We start from the raw sequence: 11,313 nt of genomic DNA, 5'->3' as shown, positions 1-11,313 counted from the left end.
CCACCTCATCACCTGCTCTCATCTTCACCCTCGTCCACAACAACCACCACATAACGCGTCGAAGTGGCTTCGGAAAACTCGGCATCCTCCAGACTGTCCTCTGTCACCGAGACGGCATGGTTACTATCGGTGCTGTTCGATACGATTTGAGTGGTTCCGTCCAAGGCATTGATCGCAACGGTGTGGTGCCGATGACGTGCCAGCAGCTCTGGTGGCGCTGTCCCCTCAGCGAACACCACCACATGGCGCTTCGGTCTCTCGGTACCAGCAGCGACTGACCTCTCTTCGTCAATGACGTACCTACTGCCCGCGGCCAAGAGAGGATCAGTCGTCGGTGCGTGAGGGGCCTCTCTCATGACATAGCGACGTTCGGGATTGGATTGATTGCTATTTTCCCTTGTGGGTGGCTGATTCGTCCCAAGCCCATCCGGACTGTCCTCCAGAGAGGCCTGAAAGCGGACTTGGCGGACTTGACCGCCTGTCGTCTCAACACTTCCTGCTCCAGTTATCGTTGTAATTGAGGAGTTGTCGACACTGAAGTGCCGACGGTGGGTGCGATTCTTGCGGCCGCTAGGAGAGCCTGGAGTCTCGGCAAAAGGCCTGTTCTTCTTGCCTTTGCTCAAAATACCTGGTCGTCCAGCAGGATAGAACTCGGCAACTTGATGGTCGTTGACCAGAAGAGGAGCTGTTTCTTCATCTGTTGCAGGTTGTGCGCGATGCCGACCCATATCAACATCAGAACTACCAGGCCAGCCTTGTACAAATATGACGCTCAGCAGACCGGTTGTTGCGGCGACAAGCGCCAAAGACTGAACCAAGATCTGGAACCCCCATACCCAAGTAATGGCGCCAGCAAATAGGGGTCCGACCAAGCCTCCCCAAGCAGCCGCGATATTTGGAAGACTAGATGCCTGGGCGGCCGCACTTGACGGGTCGTTGACTGCCGTAGGTCCCACTACGTTCGTAATCTCCTTGATCAATGGATCTCCGCACAGTCCTATGGCGAAAGATATGGCGGCGAGAGTCAACAGTAATGGATTCGTGAGAATACCATGGTTGTCTTCCGTGGTCTGTCCTGTCGCCGAGACAAGCGACAAGATACCAGGAACCGACGCCAAAAACCCAATGGATGTCAACCAACGGGCTGATCCAGGGATTCGAGCAGTAAAGGCGCCGGCCAAAACCCCAACCACCACGGCAGGGGCTGACAGCCACACAAACATCAACCCAGCCCCTAGTTCTGTCCACCCAAATTTTTGCATTATTCGGAGAGGGAGTACGGTGGCAAGCGCAGTCGTCAGGAGGCTGAGGACAAAGTAGCCATACACAGCCACCAAGAGGCGAAAGCTCCAGGTGGATGGCTCTGAAAGGATAGTAGAAGCGCTACTTCTACTCGACCTTACGGAGGATACCGAATGCGGGGATCTCGATCTCGATGAACGCATTCTGCTAGCAATAGCGGGCGTGGCCCTATGGAGTTCAGGACTCATGGTACCGTAGCCGCGAGGTTCCGTTGCGGAAGTGGGTTCTGCACCGTGGTCGATGTCGGTGACTGCAAGGCCGATTTCAATCTTGGGAGTGATCATGGCAGCGATCATTGTCAGCAAAAAGGTGAAGGTGATGAGAGCATACGCAAGGTAGAAGACGGCTTCTGGACCCTTGTGCTGCGTGTAGAGAAAACCGGAGAGCGCAGGTGCTCCGGTCAAGGCCACCCCCTGAATGAAGGCAGGTGAAACCCAAGACAAAGTTGGTGCCCGGTCATTGATGGCAACTGCTGTTGCCAACATGCCAGAACATGCACCAGTCGTTGCCGCGGAAGAAACACCCTGGAGAGCTCGAGCGGCAATCAGCATCTGGAGGCTGGTTGCAGTCTGAATCAGCGCAAACGAGGCTCCTGCAAATGCGAGTCCTGCAAGTAGAATGACCCAGGTCAAAGGCCCTTGCCGAGTTACGAAGGGCATCAAGGCTATCACAGTCAGGCAAGCTCTAAGTGGTAAGGACAAGAAGACCTACGGGATACCACAGCGGCTGTTCCGCCAGCTGCAGCGAGAAACACAGCAATCCACACTTGGACTTTGGTTGACAAAGTTAGCAAAGTGAGCATCAACGGGTGTTCCTTGGTGCCGCTTACTTTGTGCTGGTGGGACATTTGTCTTTTCTTCAATAATGGTAGGAACCAACGGAACAAGCTGGCGACCTGAAGTCAGTGATGATGTTCTTGCTTTGGACGGTGAAACTGAAGTCATACTAATCCCGTGAGGAAGGCATCTGTAAAAGCGGCAAATTTTGCCAGGGAAACGAGAAAGAACATTTTTGCTGGACCAGCGGTGGTTGTTCTTTGGGAATCTCGTGAGACAAATGTTGTAAATGTCGGCGTGGAGAGGGAACCTGGGAGGTCGTCTGATGTGGGAATGGCTGGTGAAGGCAGTGTTGTAGTGGGTATATCGGTGGTGGCAATGCCCGCATTGCCAGACCCGTCCGGAGCAGGGTCATCTTCTGTCTGATGAGATTCAACTTTCGGCGTTACCACCACGTCGTTGTCCTTGGCCCCGTCCTCATGTTCCAGTCGCGCGGAAGAAGCACCTGGGTCCTCGTCGTCGTCGTCGTTGTTGTCGTTGTTGTTGCTGTTGTTGTTGTTGTTGTTGTTGTTGTTGTTGTTGTTGTTGTTTTGGTGGCTATGGCCTGAGCGGTCTGAGACCGGGCTCTGGGCTCGGCTGCCCGGTGTAGATATTGGAGCCATATGGACTTCACCTCACCGAGGCAGTCGATATTGCATGTCAACACTCGCCTCTTAGCGGAGCATGACAACGAGGGAAAAAGTCCTGGTGACAAGAAACACCGGCACCACAGCCTATTATCTCTCCCAAAGGCTGGTTATAAGCCGCCAGTGACTGGCAGGCAGATCTATCGCTGGAAATCAGGTGGGGGTTCCGGTTTGGCGAACCGCAGCAGCTTCTCCAATCTCCCCCGCTTAACAGCTCCACCGCTCCCGCAGTTGGCGCCATCCCATTGGAGAAACACCTGAGCAGCAGGCTCCCGAGCAGGGATGAGCTCTCGCCATCCGGCGCCAAGCTCTCTCACCAGTGAGTGTCCACTGCTGCTAACCAAGACTGGGCTCCCGAGCCATGTTATCGTCACTTTCAGGATTGAGCTTCACAAGATGCAACGAGGTTCGTCAAGACTCCGTGCCATTACGACCGTTGATACCCTCAGATCCACTGAGAAAGAAACCCTGGAGGACCCTTACGACCCCCCGCATGCCCCTCGGGCCCACACCGCTCAAGCCTCATGCTTCAACAATATCGCGGGGCACTGCAACCTCGACTCCCTTGTATTTTGTGTCTTCCGTTTTGGGCGCTGCCATTCGCCCCAAGATAGCGTCACATGCATCTACTTGGCCACGCTTACGTACTGCAAGCAGCACCAAGGGTCTTGGGTTCGCCCGGGTATCTTCCCCCATCGCGACGACTTCACGGCAGTTGATATGGCCAGGCCAGCATGTCGAGGCTTGAGAAAGACATGATATGTGGGATGTATGAGATGAAGCTGACAACACCTCAGAGTTCGTGGTTGGGCAGCATGATGCAGGTCCCAAACTCAAACCATTCCACCCGACACGAGACTCCGATCCCAAGTCGAAGTCTATTTTGTGGCACCTTCTTGTTCATGACGTGGTGTTGATGTTCCTTGACAAAATGATTCGTCCAGCTCCTGATCTTGCAACGCTTCCATTCGATATGCTTGGTCGTGACGAGAAACCAGCTTCGACATGGCCGATCTGATAGACCTATCGCAACAGTCACCTAGTTCGCTTTCACCATGGGAGCCATCCGTACTCCTCCAGCTGTGGAATCCAGATGTTCAAGCGTGGTCATGTCTTGGCTGGACTCGGGCAGAACGTCGCTGCCGACGAGTCCTCAGCCAGGCCAAAAGGGAGGCTACCATGAGAATTCTCCCAGATCTCGGCCTGTCTGGTTCGCACGATGTCGATTTCGAGACCGAACTTCTCGGCGAGTTGAGCCACGAATGCTTGTGCCGATATCACAGCGACGACGAAACTGCAAAGACCTTGGTGGAGCAGTGGAAGACGGCTTTGAAGAAGGCTCGTTCGCAATATCAGAAGACGGAGCGAACTACATCAAAGGAATCTTTGAGCACGGATTCCGTGGCTCATCACGCTCGAACGCAGTCGCCGCCCCTGAGTTCCACAGAATCGGAGGAAACAACGGAAGTCATGCTCAAGGACCACCCGGAAGACTCTACGGTACTAAAGCAAGAGGCCATCGTTGAACAAACGATAGAGCAGTCAACATCTGCCAGTTCTCCTAGATTAAACTCCACCGAGTCAGCATCACCGCCAGCGGGAAAAACGCCCCCAAAGCTGGGCTTTTCTACCCCCGTTCCAGGCGCAACACCGTCCAAATCGCCAGAAGTCAGCAAGTCTACACCTTTATTTGACTTCACCCAGCTCTTCCAGACCCCTGGCTCCCACAAGCCTACAGTCAACCCACACAAAGGCACACCTGCCCCAGCGGCCTTCAAATATGATCAGTCTAGAACACCCGGCACCTCCAGCACAGCAGACATGTCGCACTCTTCAGTCGCAAGTCTTAGCCCTAACGAGAATACCCCTGCCTTTGTCTTCACAAGTTCATCGACTCCTTCCAGGCCTCCAGCCACCACAGAGGGGAGCCTTCCCAAGTCTGAAGATCCTTTCCGATACTCCGGGAGCCCTATTCGCGAGGCTGGGCAGCGAATTATAAAGAGTCTAAGGGAGATTGGGGACATGGAAGTGCCGAACGAGCTAGACGGTGATATATCAGGGTTGGGGCAGAGTATTGAGAGATTGCGGCTTCGTCTTGAGAAGGGACGCTCACTGTGCCTCAGTGGACCAGATGCGGGCTCTGAAGGTGATGATGAGACTTCTGACCAGGATGGAAAAAGAAGGATGGAGTGAAGGAGGAGGACTCTCCCTGTCAGACGCCAAAGACTGCCGGTCCTCCGTTGGATGCTGGGGGTCAGTCGTCGAAGTAGGACAGAGGTTTGTTGAGATCTGAGGAGCTGATGTGTAGCATGATAATGACTTCAGATGTGCAGGGTAATTAGAGGACAGATAAAAGAACAAGAGGGTGTTTTAGCTGCGGCTGGGATCGAACCAGCGAAGTCCAATGCCTACCGCGAGGTAGATCATGGTGCATTCCCGCTCTGCCACGCAGCGTTATGATTCCCATCTTCTCTTTTTTGCTGTCCAAGTATACTTTGATGTGGTGTATTCTGGGGGGTTCGACTTGGTTAATATCTGATGGTTGTGGACAGATCGGCGTGACTGTGTTGCCAGTTCGTCAGTGACTCATCGTGACTCACCTCATTCGTATCTGATGACGGCCTCGAACCGCATGGTAGTTGGGTCTGCTCTTTGGGGGGGTTCCACTTCCAGGTTGAAACCTGATGCAGCTTGCGTCATCACCTGCCGCCCTACCCGGCGCATTCAGAACGCCTCGGAGGATTGTGCACAAACTGTCCAAAAGGCCAGAGAACTTTCAAACCAGCGCAACGTTTTATCTGCATTACAGTTTCACGTCCTTGATCAGCGATTCCAGGAAATCGCCACGGCTGCCGACAACACCTACTCATGGATTCTTGATGGCCAGGATGTCACACCCTCAGGCGACTTCCAAGAACATGAGTCGAAGTTGAAAGCCGTTCAGCTTGTAGATGAGTGGCTTCGAAAAGGCGATGGTGTATTGCACATTTCCGGAAAGCCTGGGGCCGGAAAATCAACGCTCATGAAATTTCTCTTTGAACATGAGACTACCTACGAGAAATTGGGAGAGTGGGTTGGCGATGTCAGGAAGTTGGTGCTTGGAAAGTTCTTCTTCTGGAGACAAGGCACTCCCTTACAGAAAAGTCTATCAGGCCTGAAGCGTGCCCTGCTATACAGTATCCTGAAGCAGTGCTCAGGATTCATCGAAACCATCTTTCCACAGCATTGGGACCCTTCGGAATATCAACCCGGAATTCAGCCTTCGGCGCTTTCCATTGACAACAAGGAGATCTCGGACGGATTAAATCAGCTGCTGTGTAGTCCCGATGTTTACAGTCACCAACGGCTTGCCCTTTTCATCGACGGTCTGGACGAATTTGAGGATGATCATCAGTCACATCATGACCTCCTGGACGCTATTATGGAGTGGGTTGACAGTTCCAGAGGCTGCCTGAAACTCTGCGTTTCAAGCAGAGAGGACCGAGTCTTCATGGAACGCTTTCGCGCCCAGCAGAGATTCCGGCTACACGAGCTCGATGCGGCGGACATTTTGGCAGTCATTAAACAAGGACTGTTTGCAAACCCGAACTTCCAAGGCCTTCGAGACAAACAGCCTGCGGACTGTGATCGCCTCATACGTGAACTAGCGCGCAAGTCCGAAGGCGTCTTCCTTTGGGTCATTTTGGCCATCCGGAATGTGGTCGAGTCATTGGAATGCCATGAGTCACTGGATAATATCAGCAAGAAGGTGGACTTGCTGCCACGAAAACTTCACGATCTCTTCACAACCATCCTCACTTCGATCCCGGAGTCACAGCTGAGCGAGTCTTGCTGCACTCTGGCTTATGCGCTGGTAGCTGCAAGACTAACGGCGGCTCCAGGAATATACGAATTTTCAAGCTGGCAGGCTTCTCTTTGCTCATTGCCTCAGTTTTCATTCTTGGACGAATATATGCAAAGCTCCAGCAAGGGCATCCAACGTTCCGGTATGATAGGCGACGAAGAGATGGAACAGCGAATTTCGAGGTCTGCGGCACAGTTGTTAGCCCGTTGTCGGAATCTCCTTACAGTTATTTTCGAAGGCTTTCCACACGGTTACTTCTACTTCATTCACCGTTCCATCCCCGAGTTTCTTGTCGAATTCCTTCAGCCTGGTTCCGCTGCCTATCAGCACCTTCTCGACAGCAATGGTCACTTCAATGCTCTTGCAGCCTATTTAGACACCCTAAGAAGAGCTGTCGAGTTCGGCTCGTACCGTTTGTGTGACGATGTGGCGCTCTGTGCCGTTGCGGGTTTGGTTTCGTCCCTGAAGGCATTAACGGAAGCTCCTCCAACTTATTTCACCTATTTGGACGCGATTGACACAGAGTTACTCAAAAGGTACCAGTGCGAACATGACAGAGCCAAAAGCGTATGGGAAAGGGGCGACACTTCAGTTCTATTCTTTTGGCCTCTCTACATGGCCTCCGACTACGGCATCCCCGATTACGTTCTCTGGAAAGTGCCAAATTATCCCCAGCTCCTCACCGGGCGGGAGGGTTTTCGTTTGGCAGTATCAATTGTCGCAAATCACAGTCTTCCGAGATTTTAAAATACTCGCAAAACATTTTTCTACAGAGATCTTACAAAAATGCGTGATTCCGCTCAGCGGGTTTACAAAGGTTACGGCTATTGAAACAACTCATGGACATGGGACTTGACCTGAACCACAGAGCCCCTGGCGCTGAGGTTACCATGTGGGCAGTTGTAATAAACCATCTCATCCAGTTCCCCCACGCCTTGGCGTGGAAACTGGTCAGGCTCGGCTTGGAATATGCTCTTCCGGAGCCGTCTTGGGAGTGGAACGACGCGGGCCGAATGGTCAGGCTCTTTATCGGAGAGCACTCATACGAGATTGAGCGTTGGGACATCAGACCTGACCGCTTGCGAGTGGGGACGTGTCTCAAACAGATGGACGGATTCCTCGTCAATCTCCGGAGCTTCCTCACCTGCGATAGTGAAAGTTGCACGTGTGAAAACCAAAAGGGCACAGATGCCGATGGAGGCTCAAGAACGGAAAATGGAAAAGGGGAGAAAACCCCCCCCAAGAGCACGATTTTCTTGCCACCGATACGGACTCGATCCGTTTGCTGTTGGTATCCAGAAAAGGAAGACCGAGAGGCAGTTCTCAAGATCCTGGATCAAAGACAGGCAGCTACAGCTTCACCTCTTGCCCACGACCGGCAAGCTACGCCACGGACCGCACCAGCAACATCATGGCCCTCCTGGATTCCAACACAAGCTCATCACATCTCCTTAACCTACTTCGTCAACCGACTCCGAGCAACGCCCTGGTCACCCAACTCAGCCTCACTCCCATGGCTTCTTGTCGGTAGGTAGCACACACGAAACTACTAATTCTCAGCAAAGATAACACTGACTCAGCACTATTGCTCTTCTCGAACCTGAAAAATCCAGACAGTGAGTGGTCCAGCAAACCTCATCTGGCAACTTGACCCACTTCGTATCCTTTGGCGCCTCTTGGCCTGGTTTGAGGAGGAATTGGGCGACGAGTTCCCACAGGTAGACAAAGTGGTGTTTCTTCCTAGGTCAAGCTTTGTCTTTTGGTCTTTCCACAGCGGGTAGGGCCACTGTCGAGCTTATCTGGCGTGGTTTTTTCTTCTTTTTCTTTTTCTTTTTTCTTTTGCTTGTTTGTTTACATTATTCTGATTTAGCTGGATAACCTTTGAGCATGGTGTTGGGTGGTACTAGAATTCATTTCCGTTATACACAAAAGTCATGATATCAGAGAGAGGTGTAATGCTGTTTCTTGGATATGTATGCGTTGGACATGATGACCACCGAGTATACACACAACCCCACACGATAAAAGTCAATACAAAGTCTTACTTCCAATTTAAACTTTGGACCTATCTGTGACCACCTAACCGTAGATGAGGTAGCTTAGATAGGCATTGTGCAACATGAATAAACCACGGTAAGCACCTAGCTCTTCACATCAACCTCGCCACCCACTTCTGGCGCAGTCGCACGTTGCATCCAAGGTTTCCTAATCACCTCCTCACAATTCGCATCAAACCTCAAATTCCACAACCTAACCGAAGTCATCCACCTCTCCGTCTTCTTCAGCTCAAACTCCCGACCAAACATGCACCTAACAAACTGAACACCCGCCTCCATCCCAAGCTTCCCTTCCTTTTTGGTCTCCAACATGGGCTTCTCACACGCCTTGAGAAGCTTGCGAAACTTAACCATCAACCGGTCACCCGCCTCCAAAAACTCTTCCACAACCTCCTTGTCATCTTCGTCCCCTATCCTGTCTACCACTTCTTCACTCCGCTTGATTCTGCCGGTTAGTCTGATAAGAAGCAGCCACATCTCACCAGCCATCTCTGAAATCGGTGCTGACGGGCCCTTGTCATAGACAGTCCAGTCGTAGATCCACTTGCCGATCGAGTTACCATCGAATACCGAGCCCAGGAGGAGGATGGGCTCCTCGGTGGGGTCCCAGTTTTTGAGCCAATATCCTGAAGGGATGCCATATTTCTCGGCGTCTGCAATGGTGGCGGCCCGCGGAGCCGGTAGTCGGGGCTTGCCTGAAGTTTTTAGCTGTTGCTCTGCTGATTTGCGAACCGGTTGCTCTAAAGGATGCTCCTCATGTGCAGTGTGGTGCTGCATTCCAGCAACGTCTTGGTTTTTTGGGTCGCTTGCCTCCTGAAGCGGTGCAATCGCGGGTTCCTTGAGTTTGATGGCTCGCATTTTCTTGGTCTGGAGAATAATGTGGGCGAGGCCAGTAACATTTTCTTCATCAGAGTCTGATTCCAGATCGACTGGAAGCTTTCTTCTCTGGTCATTACCGCTGGGTGTTTTTGGTTGATGGCACTCGCTGCATTCCTCCCCATTCGGACCAGGTTTTCCAGTGGGTTTCACGGTGTGATCTGTGACAGGGGCAATGGGCGCAGCAAGATCGTCATCTAGTTCGATTACCACCCGAGTGAACTTCTTTTTGCAAGTTGGACATTGCACGCGAGCTCCCAGTTTGCCCGGTGAAGTGGCACGACACCAAGGACAACTCGAAAGCCCCGTATCACCTGAGCTATCAGCTTGCGGAACCTCTAGAGCTCTGCAGACTATGCTCATGTCAACCTTTTGATAGGGCACGAAAGCATCTTCAAACATGGCCGATCGATCGATTTCCTGATGACTGGCACTCTCATGCAGCGAGTACAGCTTCCGTCGGATTCTGCGCTCCCCTTTCCTCCCCTTGAACCGATCATTCAAGATGAACTCGAATGCCTCCCATGATGTGATAGTCTTGAGGTGGATGGGGAGTGTGCGTCCTGTGGCGTCTTCAAGCACAAAGTGCTCGCCGTTGTCGACACCTCTCTCAAGCCTCAAGAGAACTGCCCCCATGCTGGTCAGGTCTCTCGACATAGTGAACATCAAGGTGACAATCTGAAATGCCGAGTCTTTCAGATCCATCCCTATCGAAGACAGGAAGTCGAGTTTCGACATGATGCGTGAACCGATGAATCTGAAGGACTTTTCGATCGACTGTCCAAATTTTTGAACTACCTTGGTTGTGTTTTTCTCGGCATCGTCAATTCGTTTGGCCGTTGCCTCCTGGCTTTGTTGTATGAGGCGTCTATAGCTCATCAGATTAGTCCGGGAGTTGAGCTTTCTTTGATTTACTTACACAGCCGTGACATCGAGAAGAAGGTTCAAGGACACGGTGAGTCCCGCCACCTTCGCGCGGAACTGCTCGACATCTTTCTCTTCAAACTTCCATTGAATCTTTCGAGTGACATCCCTCAAGACGTTCCCTGACCCGTTGCTGGCCAGGCTGGAGCCGTATTTGCTGCTGATTCGGTCTCGAAACTCCTGAAGAGCTGCGCAGACCTGGTTGACAGTGGCTTGGGCGATTGCCCCCAGGTCCTGTAACCCGCTTGCGAAACCAGGTCCTTGATATATTTTCACTACTTGCTCAAGCGACTTTTGGAGTAGCGTTAGGCTTTCGACGAGATCGCGATATGTCTTCTTCGAACCACGGCAATCGTCCAAGGCTGACCTGATGTCGTTGATCAGTGAGAGAAGTGCTAGAAAATCACCGACAGCGCCGAATGTCAGCGTGAACTCCATGGCTGCCTAGAAGGTAGTTGACATAACACTGCATGTAATTGAGAACTTGAGATGAGTTGCTGGGGAGCTGAGGACCCCATCGTGAGGGCGCCAAGGAGTTTCGTGTCAGCGGGGCGCAGCACAGCCATTGTCAACTCTATTGGCTCAAAGATTCGAGGCAAACCGTACAAGCTGGCGGTGCGCAGGGCTGACTGAGCGGCAGAGTCTGGTGCTAGGGTTAGGCAAAGCTTTGAATGGCACTGGGCCAAAAGGCATGAGACAAGACAAATGATGCAGACCGCATGGGCGTTAACAAATCGGTGTTCTCTAGAAGCACAAACCGGAAATGATGAAGTGGTGTGGAGGGGAAAAGACAGCTTCCGTGTGCAAATTGCCGCCTCGAAAATCGCTCGTGGTCAGCTCCCTCCCTA

The 11,313-nt window shown here is 52.3% G+C and overlaps 3 protein-coding genes across 3 annotated transcripts, besides 1 other annotated feature; 1 reads left to right on the top strand and 2 right to left on the bottom strand.

Annotated features, from left to right (window-relative positions):
- Positions 1 to 8: 8 nt before the first annotated feature.
- PODANS_1_15620 (uncharacterized protein) lies at positions 9 to 1,961 on the bottom strand (the record flags this gene model as incomplete). The annotated part of the gene is made up of 1 exon (XM_001906966.1): positions 9 to 1,961. The coding sequence occupies one exon, from the start codon at positions 1,959 to 1,961 to the stop codon at positions 9 to 11; it is 1,953 nt and encodes a 650-aa protein (XP_001907001.1).
- Positions 1,962 to 5,135: 3,174 nt separating this feature from the next.
- Positions 5,136 to 5,218, bottom strand: a tRNA (tRNA-Gly).
- Positions 5,219 to 5,378: 160 nt separating this feature from the next.
- On the top strand, positions 5,379 to 7,355 carry PODANS_1_15610 (uncharacterized protein; the record flags this gene model as incomplete). The annotated part of the gene is made up of 1 exon (XM_001906965.1): positions 5,379 to 7,355. One exon carries the CDS (start codon positions 5,379 to 5,381, stop codon positions 7,353 to 7,355), a length of 1,977 nt encoding a protein of 658 aa, XP_001907000.1.
- A 1,394-nt stretch (positions 7,356 to 8,749) lies between these two features.
- PODANS_1_15600 (uncharacterized protein) lies at positions 8,750 to 10,903 on the bottom strand (the record flags this gene model as incomplete). The annotated part of the gene is made up of 2 exons (XM_001906964.1): positions 8,750 to 10,409; positions 10,461 to 10,903. 2 exons carry the CDS (start codon positions 10,901 to 10,903, stop codon positions 8,750 to 8,752), a joined length of 2,103 nt encoding a protein of 700 aa, XP_001906999.1.
- Positions 10,904 to 11,313: the final 410 nt, after the last annotated feature.

This window comes from Podospora anserina, chromosome 1, assembly GCF_000226545.1.
Source record: "Podospora anserina S mat+ genomic DNA chromosome 1, supercontig 4".
In the NCBI taxonomy this organism is placed as follows: Eukaryota; Fungi; Ascomycota; class Sordariomycetes; order Sordariales; family Podosporaceae; genus Podospora; species Podospora anserina.
This window is presented reverse-complemented; position numbering and strand designations above follow the sequence as displayed.